This window comes from Debaryomyces hansenii (genome assembly GCF_000006445.2).
Source record: "Debaryomyces hansenii CBS767 chromosome A complete sequence".
Taxonomy (NCBI): Eukaryota; Fungi; Ascomycota; class Pichiomycetes; order Serinales; family Debaryomycetaceae; genus Debaryomyces; species Debaryomyces hansenii.
This window is the reverse complement of record NC_006046.2, coordinates 1,590,223-1,604,711: the sequence shown is the minus strand read 5'-3', so window position 1 is coordinate 1,604,711 and position 14,489 is coordinate 1,590,223. Positions and strand designations below refer to the sequence as shown.

The window sequence follows — 14,489 nt, the reverse complement described above, 5'->3', positions numbered from 1 at the left end:
TATGGGGTTGAACGGTTTGCACGCAGTTGCAGGGTATAGTAACCTGCAATCCTACAGTGCGCACGAGGACAACAATTTGCAAGTTGTAGTAATGCCTACAACTTTTCTCTCCCCACCTTGTCTTAGTTACTAGTTTAGCAAACATTGCGACATTTGCACTACGACATTGCAGTATACCACCTTAACTATGGGAAATCTCCAAGTGCAGGCGAAAAGTCACATGCAGTACGTATGCAGCTCATAAGCCGTTTGTCTTTTGTAACACTTACCAACTCGTTCAAGACGGTTTATTATATAATCAAACTCGGGGTAACCCCAGATCAATAAATAAGGGATGAAATTACAACCACAGCACCTCAATACTTCACATATTATCATGTCATGAATGTACTTTTCGGGCGAAGATAGTAACAATATTACGTATGATGACCCCGCAAATAAATGCATTAGGATTAATCCATCATTATATGCTAGGGTTCAAGATGACAATGAACAAAACATAAGGGTCTTTTTAGACACTCACCTTTTGAAAATAAGAAATATCTCACATAATCAAAAATTACCTACGTTGGAACATATAATATCCAAGCATAATGCTTCAGTTTCCACTGGATCCACGACTGTGATGCTGGCACTGAATTATGTTACGAAAGCGATGATGACGGCAGAATTTAGAGAGATCAGCAGTGATGAATTCAAAAATACGTATTTGTCTCCCCTTGATAAGGTTATTAAGAATTCAAATCTCAGCGAAGACTTGCTATCAAAGAGGTATACTTATCCTTTGGGAGATGCCAGACATGTGGAAGATGATATTCAGCTGTATTTTTCTCATCAAATAGAAGATACCACTACTAGACTTTATCGTGACATCTTGGATGAATACCACCATTTTGGTCACGCTTCAATCTTACCTCCGTTGTTGACAATTCCAAACTTCAAGCCCGATATTGTCCATGTGTCTTATGATAAGGCATCAACTCGACGAAATCCAGATATTTGCTTTGCGATAGGAGATTATAAGACAGAAAACTATTTTTTAACTAAAGGACTTCAAGAATTGAAATTAGCTATAACGGGTTTCGTAGAAAAGCGTTTGAACTTGAAACAATTGAGACTGCATGAAAACCAGCACTTATTTGAAGATCGAGAATGGTCGCCTAGAGTTTTATGCGCATTAGTTTTAAGAAAATATCTTTATCAAGCCTTTCTCTGTGGGACAGACAGAGTGTTTATCTCAGATCATCAGTCATTTTCGGGGTTTTTCAAATATGAGATTATGGATGATGGAAAAATGATCATAGACTACTATGTTATTAATGATCCCGAGACTGTGGAACATGGCATAACTCTAAGGTCAGCGATAGCAGGCTTTTTCTATAAGGATAATACAGAGGCGCTCAGTACAAAAGAGAAATTCGCAGGACTAATTGAAATAAGTCAGAAGACCAAAGGACCAGATCCATTAGCGAATGTGCTTCCTCGACTTGTGGAAGAACCCACACCAAGTCGTAAACGGAAACGTAGCAAGATTTCTGGAAGTCAACTTCGAGAAAGATTGATAACAATAGAAGAAAGCTATGAAGTTGACTTTGATGCCATTCGAGGTAACACATTTTGTCGCATAATATATAATTCTGCTGCATCTTTTCCTAATTTGGGATTGTTGCTTCCGTCTACAGTCTTTGTTAAATGGTACAACTATCCTGAGCAGGCTCAAGAAAATTTTCCAGATAAAGATAGTTACTACGACATGTACGTCAATGAGCTTGAAATTAATGAGATGCTTGCGAATTCGTCGTTTGCTGCAAACTTCGCAAAGCTTATAGTTTCTGGATACTGGAATGGTATTCCAAGCCAGCCGATGCATATATTTGAAGATTTGGGAGAAGAAATACCATCTACTGAATGGGATAAATTTAGGGTGCATAAAGTAGTTAAGGAGAGACTCGCGGAAATTCATCTGTTGGGAATTTCGCATAATGATATAAGGCTCGACAATATACATGTTTCAATATCGGGAAGGGTCACTTTGATAGATTTTGGGTTAGCTTTTTACCCAAGTAGTGAAGAGCAGAAAAAAAGAGACTTTGAAGCCCTTGATGAGCTTGTCCCAATTACTGGTTATGGGATTTCTGGGGAGGATAAAATACGTGATGTTGTCTTGGCTAAAAACGAAAATAATGAAAGTGGATGGAATGATCATGCAAATTCCAGTGACGAAATAGTCTTTGACGAACTGGTTTTAGAGTCTGATGACACCCCAGGGTCTACTAAGGTTGATTTCAATTCGAAATATGATGAAACTTGATACAAATGACTTCGGACCAGTTCAGAAGTATTTTTGAAGGATGTGTACTTGGATTCTTGTGTTTTACAGTGGTATGACTTATTAAGCTTAAGATATCAAATAAAATTATGTCATAATTCAAAACTATAAACAATGGGGCAGAGGAACTTTGCAGAAAGTCTATATATTTTTATGATAGAAATTCCATGTCATCGTGATTCACCATGATACAATTGAATATTTACTAGTTAATAAATTATGTATGTCAGAGAAACGAAGTAATACTTCTATTTCATCATAACGTGAGCAACCTCGTCACCCAGAATGGATAGCCATAGCTGAAAAAACGCACACAAAGATGTTCAAGCTAAGCTACTAGACTGGTCAAACATGCTTCTCATATACTTTTGATTCTTCCATTTATTGCATACAGCTTGTTCGTTCGTGCGTCGCTGATACGAAAGCTTGTTGAGTTCGCTTGTCCATAGAAAACACTATAGCCTAAATCCGTGCCCCTGAACACATCTTTGACGTGCTTCAGAAACTCCTCATATCGCTCGTCCACCTTCAGCATTCCTTCTGGTAGCAACTTTCAAACGGTGTTATGGTATTCTCGGACCAAGCATCTAACTAACTTGTCGAGTTCGCTCGTAATGAACCAGAACGAGCCGATCATCACCTTTCGGTTATCCTGCTGGTCGACTATCGTCTGGAAAGCCGGCAACGTCCTATTGAATTTATGGTTGCATGACCGTGTGGACTCAAATGCCTGGTATGCTAGATTCTCCCAGTTTTTTGATAATCTCCTTGGCGTTGTTTCTCATCAACATATAGTCTGCTATAGCCAACTTCAAGAAATAGTTGATGCCGTCAAAGATTTTGGCTCGCACCTTCGACTGCGCAAACCGGTCATCGGGAAGCATCAACGAGATAATCACGACTTTCATAAACATTTCAGTCGTGTCTTCTTCCGCCACAATATACTTCTCGATCGTCTCCATCACCGCTCGCTTCACCACTTCGTCGGTGGGACTGGTCACCACTTCCTCGATGATTCGGTTATCGCATAACTTGGCAAACGTGTAGAAAAAACGGCTGGCATAGTTTGCATAGATCACCTGGGTCGTAAAGAGAACGGGAACCTTCAATATGCCCTCTCGCAACATCCGATTGTAAATGGGATGCGTGCCCTTCAAATGTGGTATGTCCTGGAGAATATACTTCTTGACGGCCTCAAACATCGGTATGCTTTCTTCCTTGTTTTCGCTGTGTAGGTACTGCGGGTATCCCTTTCCGTAATATAGGTTGGCGTTGATTGTGCGGAGGAACTTGTCCTCGTGCCGGAGATGGGTAAGCGGGCCTTCGATGGTTGTCATTGAAGTGGGCGGTTTGGTGTCTTCTTTTTCGCGGTATAAATAGGAAAAGCCGCACTTTTGGTTGGGAATTGCATACCCGGTTGTTCTGAAGACGTGCCGTTGGAAATTTCTCTTAACGCTATGCTCTTTCTTGAGATGTTGATTAATGTAGTTCAGCGCGCAATGGTTAAAACAAATCTTGCAAACATTGAGTTTAGATTCCTTGACTCCCGCTATTTCAGAGTAGTAATTGATGGGAACAACCCTTTTTCGCACATAATGGTCTTTTGAGTGGTTATCGAAGTGGTTATGAATTGTTGATAGAATGTCATCACGGATAATGGAACAATCCATGGCATTCACTAAATATCTCTTGTTAAATCTCTCGGAAAAAGGGTTAAGAGTGTTTCTGTCATGTGTTAAAACAGAAACCCCATCAATCTCAACAATGCGTATTGCTTCCATTTTGTTGCAAAAGATGCAGGGCTCAATATTTTCAAAAAAGGACAGCTCATCTGTCGTCGAGATTCCATTCGTGCACGCGTTAAATGCATGTGACCTTATGAGTATAAGGCGAAAGCGCAACACAAAACGATGGTTTCGGTTCTCAAAATCACCCTAAATAATTATTAGCATTGTGGCACATATAGACTATATATGAAGTTATGTTTCAATTCTAACATTCTAAAAGACGGACATTAAACATATCTCAATTTTGGCCTAAAACTATTACTTTCAAATTTCTAAAAGTTTTGAAAATAGTACTCAGTTTTATGATTTTTCATATTTTTTAGCACAAATTTTAATTAGGCTCGTCAGGGTTCCAATACCTTTCATTAATATCTTGTAAGGTCTCCGTATACATCAATTCCCAATAATGACCAGTGATATTTCTATCATCAGGTAGTATATAAGAGGCATTATAAACAAGTTTAGGAAAATTCTGAGAAAGTGAGAAATCACATTTGTAAGTTTTCGCACTTTTTCTCAGAAAGTTTCTTAAAATTCAGAATCCAAACCGATATTCGCAAATCTTGAAAACTTGAACCGTGTAGGATAGACCTCATATTCAATATTTATTCTTCTCAGCATTTGAGAATACGAAGGTAACTTGTTATTATAGATATCTATTGGATGTATATGGGTTTTTTATGTGTTATAATGATAACTGTAGAACGGTGTCATATCACGCTTCCACCCAATTGCAGGGTATAGTCTTAAAACCTGGAATAGCCATGCTGAACCTGTGGTGAACAGTTCTCAAACTCGGAGTAGGATCCCTGACAACTAGAACGTAGGTCTGCATCATGACATGCATAGCTTGTGCGACCAGTAGTGGCTTTGGTCTATGAATAACCTCTTCGATTGTTGCATTCCTGCTATACTTTGCAAACGTATAGAAAAACCGACCGGCCAACTTTGCATATAACACTCTTGTCGGATACAAGTATTTTGGCTTCAATATTTTCATTGCACTCATTTTACTGAATATGCTGTGGCTGCTCTCATGTGGACTTACATAATCAATTTCAAGGAAGGGTAACCCAATCAAAGATTAAGGGATGAACGATAAACACCTTATTGAATATCTATAACATTATGCCACGAATGTATTTTTCAGGGGTAGATAGTGATACTATCACTATCGATGATCCTAGCAACCGGTGCATTACAATAAATCCTGAACTATTTATTAGAGTTCTCAATAACAGGGAACTAAATACAAGAGTCTTTTTGGACACTCACTTGCTTAAGATTGGGGGTAATGAAGATGGGCAGGAACGTCGTGCAGAGAAACTAGTATCTAAGGGTAATGCATCAGTGGGTCTAGGGAATATGCCTTCTATACCTATTGTTGTGTATACTAGTCGTGCATTGATTACTGCTGAATTTAGGGAGATGAGTAGTGATGATTTCAAGGATAGGTATCTTGCTCCGCTTGATATTGCTCTTAAAGAATCGAATATTTGCCGTCGACCTTTAGCACAAGAATATGCTTACCCACGGGGAGATGCAATGCATATAGAACAAGCTATCCAAGAATACTTTAATGAAATAGCAATCCCAATCAAGGGACTTTATCGTGATGTAGGTGATACGAACAACTACTTTGGCAGTCCATCAATTATAAGACCCCCACTAGATCGCAAAAGAAGGATACAACCTGATATCATTCGTATGAAAAACGAGTCGGATTCAGATATGCAATATCCGGAAATTGTTTTCGGGATAGGTGATTACAAAACGGGAGTTTATAAAATGACACAAGGCTTTGAAGAATTCAAGACAGCTATTCTGAACCGAAGAAGATTGAGGCTGCATTCAATTGGGGATTTTTTTCCAGGTAGGGAGTGGTCGCCTAGAGTATTATTTGCTTTGGTTCTAAGCAAATATATCTACCAAGCTTTCCTCTGTGGAACCGATAGGATTCTTATTTCAGACCATCAAACATTTTCAGGATTCTTTAGGTATGAAATAGTGGATGGCGAAATGATTATAGACTACTATGTCATTAATAATCCAGAAACTGTGGAGAATGGCATCACTTTAAGGTCGGCTATAGCAGGATTTTTTTATAAGAATGTTGCCGATACAGCTGATACGAAGGCCAGGTTGATGAAAAGTTTTGATATAGCCAACAACACCGGGATAAAAAAACTTGAAGAGCTGGATCCATTTTTCAACGTTCGTCCTCGAGACCCTTCTGGATCTTCGGGAAAATTACCGAGACGTGGATTTTCAGGCAACTTAGATTCGGTAAAAGAAAACGACGCCAGTGATAACTTTGATGCTATTGATGGTAACACATATTGTCGAGTTGTATACGATTCCGCAGAATTTTATCCTGATTTGAAACTTCCATCGCCAGTTTTTGTCAAACTATACTACTACTCTAGTCGATTGTGGGAAGAGAATAGTTTGATGTGTTTGGAGATACCGGAAAAAGAGGGGTATTATGGCATGTTTTTCAACGAGCTTTTAATTAATGAAAGAATTGCTAAGTCAGAATTCGCTTCTAATTTCCCAAAGCTCCTTGTTTCTGGTTATTGGAACGGGCTTTCTGATCATCCGATGCATATATTTGAATACCTTGGGAAGGAAGTCCCAGAAGAAAAGTGGAATAACAAAGAAGTGTACAAAGTTATCAAATCAAGACTCGAAGAGCTTCATCTGATAGGAATTTCGCATAATGATGTTAGGCTAGCCAACATTCATGTGTCTGTTTCTGGTAAGATATCTTTGATAGATTTTGGATTATCGGACTACACAAATAATGAAGAACACAAGAAGAATGATTTTGAGACTCTTGAATACATATTGAGAGCAAATGGTTCTAATGAAAGTTTTAAGCATGCCAATCAAGTTAATGTTAAAAGCGAAGCTATACCTGCTGATAGAGCAGACAAAAATGACAAATATGGAAATGATAGTAATTCTTCTAGTGAAGAAGTATTTGATGAAGGGAGTTCAGGAACTTTTGGTACCCAAATAACGATAGAAGATATTGCTTCAAAACCATCACGAAGATAATGCATACTCACAAGCTATTTTTTTATCTTATTCATTTGAATCTTGATATTTGCCAGGTATTATTTGACCAAAGACTCGACACAAGTGTTGTGCTTGTTTTTCCTTCTCGGTATAAGCATTCACCTGCCTGGAACTTATCTAATGCCTTACAACTATCACTCTCATCTTTCAACTCCCTAGCACTTCCACACTTTCTCTGTTAACTATTTATTAGCTAGAAATGACTTACTACATAACTTGCTTGCATCAAATTCGTAATTGCTGGATATGCTGGTTTCAAGGGGACTACTGTACTTTACATAGTTAATTGATTAATAGCATGTCGATCCCATAAAGCGTAACCTGCGAATCGTAGCGTGCGACCCATCAGAAACAACAAAATGCAAGTTATGGTTGTGTCAAATAGAAGTGATACTTTATATTGGAATTTTACAATGTTGCATTTTATCTATCATAGAGTTGCACACGTTAAGTTTTGATTTATGCCTTTCTAGTCATTTGTGCTAACTTCAACCAGTTTAAAATAGCTTTCATGCATAGGAATGGTTTATTGAATACCTATCTATGGTCCACATATTGGATGCCTCTGCATGCGCAACTGGTTACATTTTTCTAGGAACAATTAATTGCGACTATTTCACTTGTTAGAAGCAAACCGCTAAGCATTAACAATTTCATGTGCATTATTAATTTAAATAATATGATACATAGTCCTTCTATTGATTGGAGCATGGCTATTTAAAATTATCAATATTCTATTTTTTGCTCTGTTTATTTGTTTGGAAGTATCATGACGTCATGTTACTCTCAAAAGTAAATAAAAACCAGTTTGATCATGGGCTTACTGGTTATAGTTGAGTTGAAGCGGTATTGCATCCCTCTCGCCTAAACCTAATATTCTATTCCATTCCTAAGAAATACGAATATAGATCGCGCCCAATTGTAGGGTATAATCATTCTTCTAATATCTATATTTTTCTGGAATAGGCTGTTCAAATACATCGCACAATTCTCTGTGTTCACTCTTCTTAGTCTCTTCATTAGCAGTTACAGGCCCAGAACGCTTTTCGTCGTTATCATCATAATTAGAATACCCAAAATCGATAAAATAGACTTTCCCTTTGTAATAGAGAATATTTCTCAAATTAATGTCCCCGTGTATTATCCCATTATAGTGGATTATTTCTAATTGTTCTTCAGCCTTTTTATAAGTTTCCTCGTCCAATGGACATTTCGTTTGACCCAAATACTTTAATATGAGAAATGGTCCCAAAGCGTGGTAGTGTTCGGCGATATTAAACTTACCAAAAACACATTGCTGATCAATGTAAATGCTGTTAAATTTTAGATTAGTTATTAGCTTTTCATAGGCTGTCTTCTCACACAGATATGCTCTTCGGCATTTGCCGAAAATATCAGTTTTGTCGACCGTATAACTATCATGTTTTCTCTTGGCCTTGATTGGATCAAAGATCTTAACAATCAATTTGTCGCCTATCCCAATATTTTCTCTTAAATAATCTTTTATCTCTTTAATATCTACTATGAAAAGTTGAGAATTGAAACTAAACCCACTTTGCACATCAATTTTCTCAAACTTTCCAAGACTTATACTTGTATCAGAAAGGTAAAGGCGTTGCTCTTTAGTCCTATAAGCATCGATACAGAAATTTCTATAAGCTGCTTCATATTTGTCGGCTAGTCCATCAATATAAGTCAAGTATTCTTCGTCTGTCTTACGAATATACTTATAGATCTCTTCTAATCCTCTCTTAACCTCATTTAAGCGAATTTCATTCACATTGAATGCCTCATAGATAAATGAAATGAGTCCACCTCTCAAAGTAAGTCCCGACGAGTGACAATCCAAGATCTTATAATTGAGAGCTATGTGCTTGCTGGAATCCAAAAGCTCTGTACTATGCTTTATTGCCTCCAAACTCCTCTCGATATCTATTTCAACCAATATTGTTATATAAGAGTCTGTTAGCATGCCTTTGTTAGTGTGGTTAGAAAACATTTCCGCGACAACTTGAACGAAGAATCTAACCATTTTTGAATCATTAAAGTTTATCACTTTGTTTCCCTTCAAAAGTGGTAATTTTTTGACCTCCACAATAGCTAATGATCGGCAATGTATTTTCTCCGTATAAGCTACAATATCCGGATGAGAATAAAATAAATCATTTGTTGTGTGAGGTACTCTGGTTTGCACTCCTGTCTGACCAACTGTATTTCTCTCTTCAACTTCTATTTCAAAGCCTAATAAAGCTGAAACATAGTCACTTATGGGTTGAAACAAATATATCAGAAAATTATCTCTGTAAGTTGCTTCAGCCTTCGACCCAATATGTTTAACAAGTTTATGCTTTGATTGAAAACCAACATAGAGCAAATTTGTAATTAATTTTTTTCTTTGATCTTCGCTAAAAGTATTAGAGAATAGGTCAGTTTTCAAAATACACTGCAAATTAGCAGCAAGTCTATCTTCCAATATTTCTTGGTTCAGTGATTCAAATTCTATATCTGAAAAGGTTCCAATTAGAAGGTTGTCTGTAGCATCACTCGGACAAGCAATATGAAGAGTATCGGGATTCAACAAATTTCCATCTTTGCCTTGGAACTCGTACTCCGTGAATGGCATAACACAGAAGAAAATAAATAATTCTTTCCATTTATCTGGATGATCTTTATAATGCCTCACATGATCCATATCTAAGTCAAATACATTCTCAATTTCAAACATTTTGCGTAAAATTTCTTGATAGCTCACATTCTGAATCGCTCTCTTATCGAATAGTTTTCTGTAGTCAAATTTCGTAATCTCAAATTTATCAATATCTATGTCAATATCCATACCAGTATCCTCGTCATCTCCTAAAATATATCTCCTAATATTATTACGAAAAGTATTGTTGTTCATCTTAATTAATTGTGATGAATAAAAATTCGGTACTTTTGTGTTCTTGTGAGTCTCCATCAATTTATAGGAAATCGAATAAAATTAGCATAAAAGAAATATTTGTTTCAGATTCTCATTGAAGGAAGTATTGTGATTTTGTGGGGTTTTCGAAATGCGAACATCACGAAAAAAAAGCCCAAGTAATACCGCAGATGATAAACAGGAAGATATCGATGTAGTGGAAAATAAAAGAAGACAGATAATCGAATAAGCGATTTCGATATGTATTCTCAAAGGGGAGGGCTACCCTATTTATATATTCATAAATTGATCAAATGGATGACGGTATCACACTGTGTAACCTGCAATCCTACAGAGCGACTTTACCACTTTCGCATTGAAAGACCACAATTTGCAAGTTGTGGTAGTGCCTAAGTAAAAGACAATTAAAGTGCTCGGTTGATTTTTACGCGCATTTGAGACATTGCACCGGCGACATTGCGCGCGGTGGTTGTGTCCGTGAACTATAGTGTGCGATAACAATTCTAAAAAAAGTGGGGGAGAACAAAGAACAATTTATATCATTAGTATGGGGTTGAACAGTTTGCACGCAGTTGCAGGGTATAGTTTGGTAGCCTACTTCTATCAGCAAGAAAAGCTCTAACCTAAGGGATATCAACACCTACCCCAATTACAATTCTTGACCCTATAAACTTTCCAAAGTTTGCGGCACCAACCTCTATTAATTGCTAGAATAACCCAAACCCATCGAACAAAGTCTTGAAAATCTATCACCAATTGATGCAAGACGGGTTACAACACATAATGAACCAATTTTCTGATTGTTTGTCATCGTACTTAATTCACTGCCTTGAATATTATTGAAGTAGACTGTCCAACTTGGCAATGTTTTTAAGTCTCCCATCATACATCCTTCGTACCCTTAGTAACTGCTTGAAATACCACATACCCCAAGAATGTATTTAATTTTTAAGGATAGAGTTCTTGAGACTAATATTTGTTGACTTTGTTTAACGTCTTCGAAAGCAAGATCTTTATCTCTATCTTCAATGGAACCTTTGTTTGAATAGAAATTTCGACGTTTTCGTTACATAGTCGAATATACCCTGCAACCCCGCGATAACTGTTCAATCCCACGCTAAAAGTACAAACTGGTTTTGTTTACCTTTCAGAGTACCTCCTTATGTTTATCAACTACCAGGTTATCTTCCCCCTTTCTCATACCCTTGCATCCAACTATATATTATTATATAGTTCATTTTATTAACTCCTAAGGTAATCATACGACCTTAGGGATCATTTACAAATGAATGCATATCTAAGGATTCTGGAGACAAATGAGGAGATCTATGTCTACCTGATTCCAATAATACATAATCAAATAAATACTGAAATGAATTCCCTTTAGAGAAATTACTTCAAGATGATGATTTCAATGTCCATCTTTTGGTAACTATCCTACGAAAACTGGCTAGTGGCTTTATAATATAATAATGTTCTATGAGACTTCTTCTTTTTCGTTTTGATTCAAAAGGACCATTGCGTCATGGAGCTTTGAAATGTAAATAGGCCTGTTTAAGCTTTTTGTATAGGGGTGAAGAGTTTGCTTGCTATTGCTGCTTCAATAATAATGTTAGCTTCTGGAAAGGAGCTTATTCATAATCCCACAGCCCTGCGATGATGAGAAAATGTTTGTCATTCAAATAATATTGGTCTGGGACAGATTAATTGAAGTTGGCCTTTGACGGTGAACTTTAAGATGAGGATTCTATGCACCTCGGCTATAAGTACCGGACCGACGTTTATCCGAGAAATATACAAACGATCGGCATTTAAAGAACAAAGATAATGCATATGTATACTAATCAAAAATTGTTAGCCTTGTTTTGAAAAAGCCATGTCAAATCCCATGAGAGACAAGAAAATAAAAATATATAAAGGTGCAAGTAAGATGTAACTGTTTAAATTTCAATATTATTTACTTAATATAATTAGGAATGATAATGAAATTGTTGATTATTGTCACTTTATTTGCTACAATTACAAGTACTAGCCCTATATTCAAAAGAGATTTATCTTCAAATAACAGTAGCACTAACTCTTCGTTTAATGATTTATGCTCTATTTCTTATGTTCGGGACTCGTTGCCTCTGAATGGGACTTTACTTGGTATTGAAATGATTCCAACATCTGTGGAAGTTAATGTCGCTGAAAGTTCTAATTACAGCTATTGTAACATCTCTGTTTCTTATGCACATACAGGAAAAAACGATACGGTTGTTCTTAACTATGCGTTACCGGATCCTTCTAACTTCGAGAATAGATTTTACGTTGCTGGTGGAGGTGGTTATAGCCTCAGTAGTTCTTCTACTAGTAGTCTTTCCTATGGTGCTGCAGGTGGTGCACTGATGCTGGTTACGATGCCTTCTATACATCATATGACGAGGTGGTTCTTTTTGGCAATGGTTCTATCAACTGGGATGCAACTTACATGTTCTCTTACCAAGGATTGGGTGAAATGACCACCATCGGTAAATTCCTCACCAGTGTTCTCTACGGAATGTCTGATGATGAAAAGCTTTACACTTACTTTGAAGGTTGTTCCGATGGTGGCCGTGAAGGTATGAGTCAAATACAAAGGTATGGAGAGTTGTATGATGGCGTTGTTGTCGGTGCCCCGGCCTTCAGATATGCTCAACAACAGGTCAATCATGTTTACCCTGCCATGGTTGAAAAAGATTTGAACTACTTCCCACCTCCATGTGAATTGAGTAAAATTGTTAATGCTACAATAGCTGCCTGTGATTCCCTCGATGGTCGCATAGATGGAGTTATTTCCAGAACAGATCGCTGTATGCTTAAATTTAATTTGAGCTCTATAATTGGAGAACCTTATTATTGTGGAGCTCAAAATAGTACTTCCCTTGGTTTTGGTTTTAGTAAAAGAGCGGAAGGTAGTACTACCTCTTATCAACCCGAACAAAACGGTACAGTTACTGCTGAGGGAGTCGCTGTTTCTCAGGCAATTTATAAAGGCCTTCAAAGTTCTGCTGGTCAAAGAGCTTATCTTTCTTGGCAAATTGGTTCTGAGCTTAGTGATGGTGAAACTAAATATAGTGAAGATTCAGAATCTTGGGAGCTCAATATCCCATCCACTGGAGGGGAATACGTTACAAAGTTTATTCAATTATTAAATATTGATAACCTTTCATCCCTCGATAACATTACTTATGATACTTTGGTTGATTGGATGTTCACCGGTTACTATAGATACTTGGATTCTTTACAAACCACAATACCTGACTTAACATCATTTTACTCTAATGGAGGAAAGTTGTTACACTATCACGGCGAATCTGATCCAAGTGTTCCTGCCGCTTCTTCAGTTCACTACTGGCAAAGTGTTCGTTCTATTATGTACAGTGAAATGTCTTTCAACGAATCGCTCACTGCTCTTGACAACTGGTATCAATTTTATTTAGTACCTGGTGCTGCTCATTGTAATACAAATAGCTTGCAACCAGGCCCATATCCAGAATCTAATATGGAAACCATTTTAGATTGGGTTGAAAAAGATAGGAAACCATCCGGCCTTAATTCAACTGTCTCTTCAGGTGACTATGGAGGAGAATCTCAGCTTCTTTGCAAATGGCCACTTCGTCCATTTTGGAAAAGTAATTCCAGTTATGACTGTGTTTATGACCAGATGTCTTACGATTCTTGGACATACACTTTTGATGCTTTCAAAGTTCCAATTTACTGATTCGGCTTCTTAATGTTTTCCCTTTTCATTTTCGTTAATTTAAATTAATAGACTTTGACTATTTCTAACTATACCCTGCAACCCCGTGATAACTTTTTAAATGTGTTAGTAGGTAAGCAGCTATACCAGGTTATTACCTTTTTTTTTTGTGCGATAATGACCTACATACAATCTTTTTTTTTGTTCGGCTTGTTTTTCCATTTTTAGTGGAGGAGTCTCCACAAAATAATATAGTTTCTAATAAAAATTTTGGAAACTCCGAGGAAACGTTAAAAAAACCTGGTTCAAATGTTTTCGATAAAAAGTGGAGTCAGTAGACAAAGTCTCGTAAATAGACTTTTTTCTGTTATTGTGCCCAACTGTACGTTGAAATGGAAATTGATTCTTATGCAGGATCTTAATTCTGTAGTTCCACGCAGTGGGTTGTCAAACCCCAAGCGCATTTTATCGTTTCTGGTGGGGGATGCATGATGAAAGCGATAATTCAGAGATTTTCTCCTCATCTTCAAGTTAAACAGAAGGCATTACCGCAACAAAGAAGAAGTAAATCTCACATCAACATCGTAGTCTTGTATGAATGATTTAATTTACACATTATCAATAGTCATTTAAGAGTTAAATACTTTT

The 14,489-nt window shown here is 37.1% G+C and overlaps 6 protein-coding genes across 6 annotated transcripts; 2 read left to right on the top strand and 4 right to left on the bottom strand. All coding sequences in view use genetic code 12, as the record gives it.

The window, feature by feature from the left end:
• Window positions 1-385: 385 nt before the first annotated feature.
• DEHA2D19470g (DEHA2D19470p) lies at window positions 386-2,311 on the top strand (the record flags this gene model as incomplete). The annotated part of the gene is made up of 1 exon (XM_002770331.1): window positions 386-2,311. The coding sequence occupies one exon, from the start codon at window positions 386-388 to the stop codon at window positions 2,309-2,311; it is 1,926 nt and encodes a 641-aa protein (XP_002770377.1).
• Window positions 2,312-3,051: 740 nt separating this feature from the next.
• DEHA2D19448g (DEHA2D19448p) lies at window positions 3,052-4,110 on the bottom strand (the record flags this gene model as incomplete). Its single annotated transcript, XM_002770330.1, has 1 exon — window positions 3,052-4,110. The coding sequence occupies one exon, from the start codon at window positions 4,108-4,110 to the stop codon at window positions 3,052-3,054; it is 1,059 nt and encodes a 352-aa protein (XP_002770376.1).
• Window positions 4,111-4,831: 721 nt separating this feature from the next.
• DEHA2D19426g (DEHA2D19426p) lies at window positions 4,832-5,125 on the bottom strand (the record flags this gene model as incomplete). Its single annotated transcript, XM_002770329.1, has 1 exon — window positions 4,832-5,125. One exon carries the CDS (start codon window positions 5,123-5,125, stop codon window positions 4,832-4,834), a length of 294 nt encoding a protein of 97 aa, XP_002770375.1.
• A 119-nt stretch (window positions 5,126-5,244) lies between these two features.
• Window positions 5,245-7,176, top strand: DEHA2D19404g (DEHA2D19404p; the record flags this gene model as incomplete). Its single annotated transcript, XM_002770328.1, has 1 exon — window positions 5,245-7,176. One exon carries the CDS (start codon window positions 5,245-5,247, stop codon window positions 7,174-7,176), a length of 1,932 nt encoding a protein of 643 aa, XP_002770374.1.
• A 961-nt stretch (window positions 7,177-8,137) lies between these two features.
• Window positions 8,138-10,156, bottom strand: DEHA2D19382g (DEHA2D19382p; the record flags this gene model as incomplete). Its single annotated transcript, XM_002770327.1, has 1 exon — window positions 8,138-10,156. One exon carries the CDS (start codon window positions 10,154-10,156, stop codon window positions 8,138-8,140), a length of 2,019 nt encoding a protein of 672 aa, XP_002770373.1.
• Window positions 10,157-10,820: 664 nt separating this feature from the next.
• DEHA2D19360g (DEHA2D19360p) lies at window positions 10,821-11,006 on the bottom strand (the record flags this gene model as incomplete). Its single annotated transcript, XM_459330.1, has 1 exon — window positions 10,821-11,006. One exon carries the CDS (start codon window positions 11,004-11,006, stop codon window positions 10,821-10,823), a length of 186 nt encoding a protein of 61 aa, XP_459330.1.
• Between the last annotated feature and the right edge of the window lie 3,483 nt (window positions 11,007-14,489).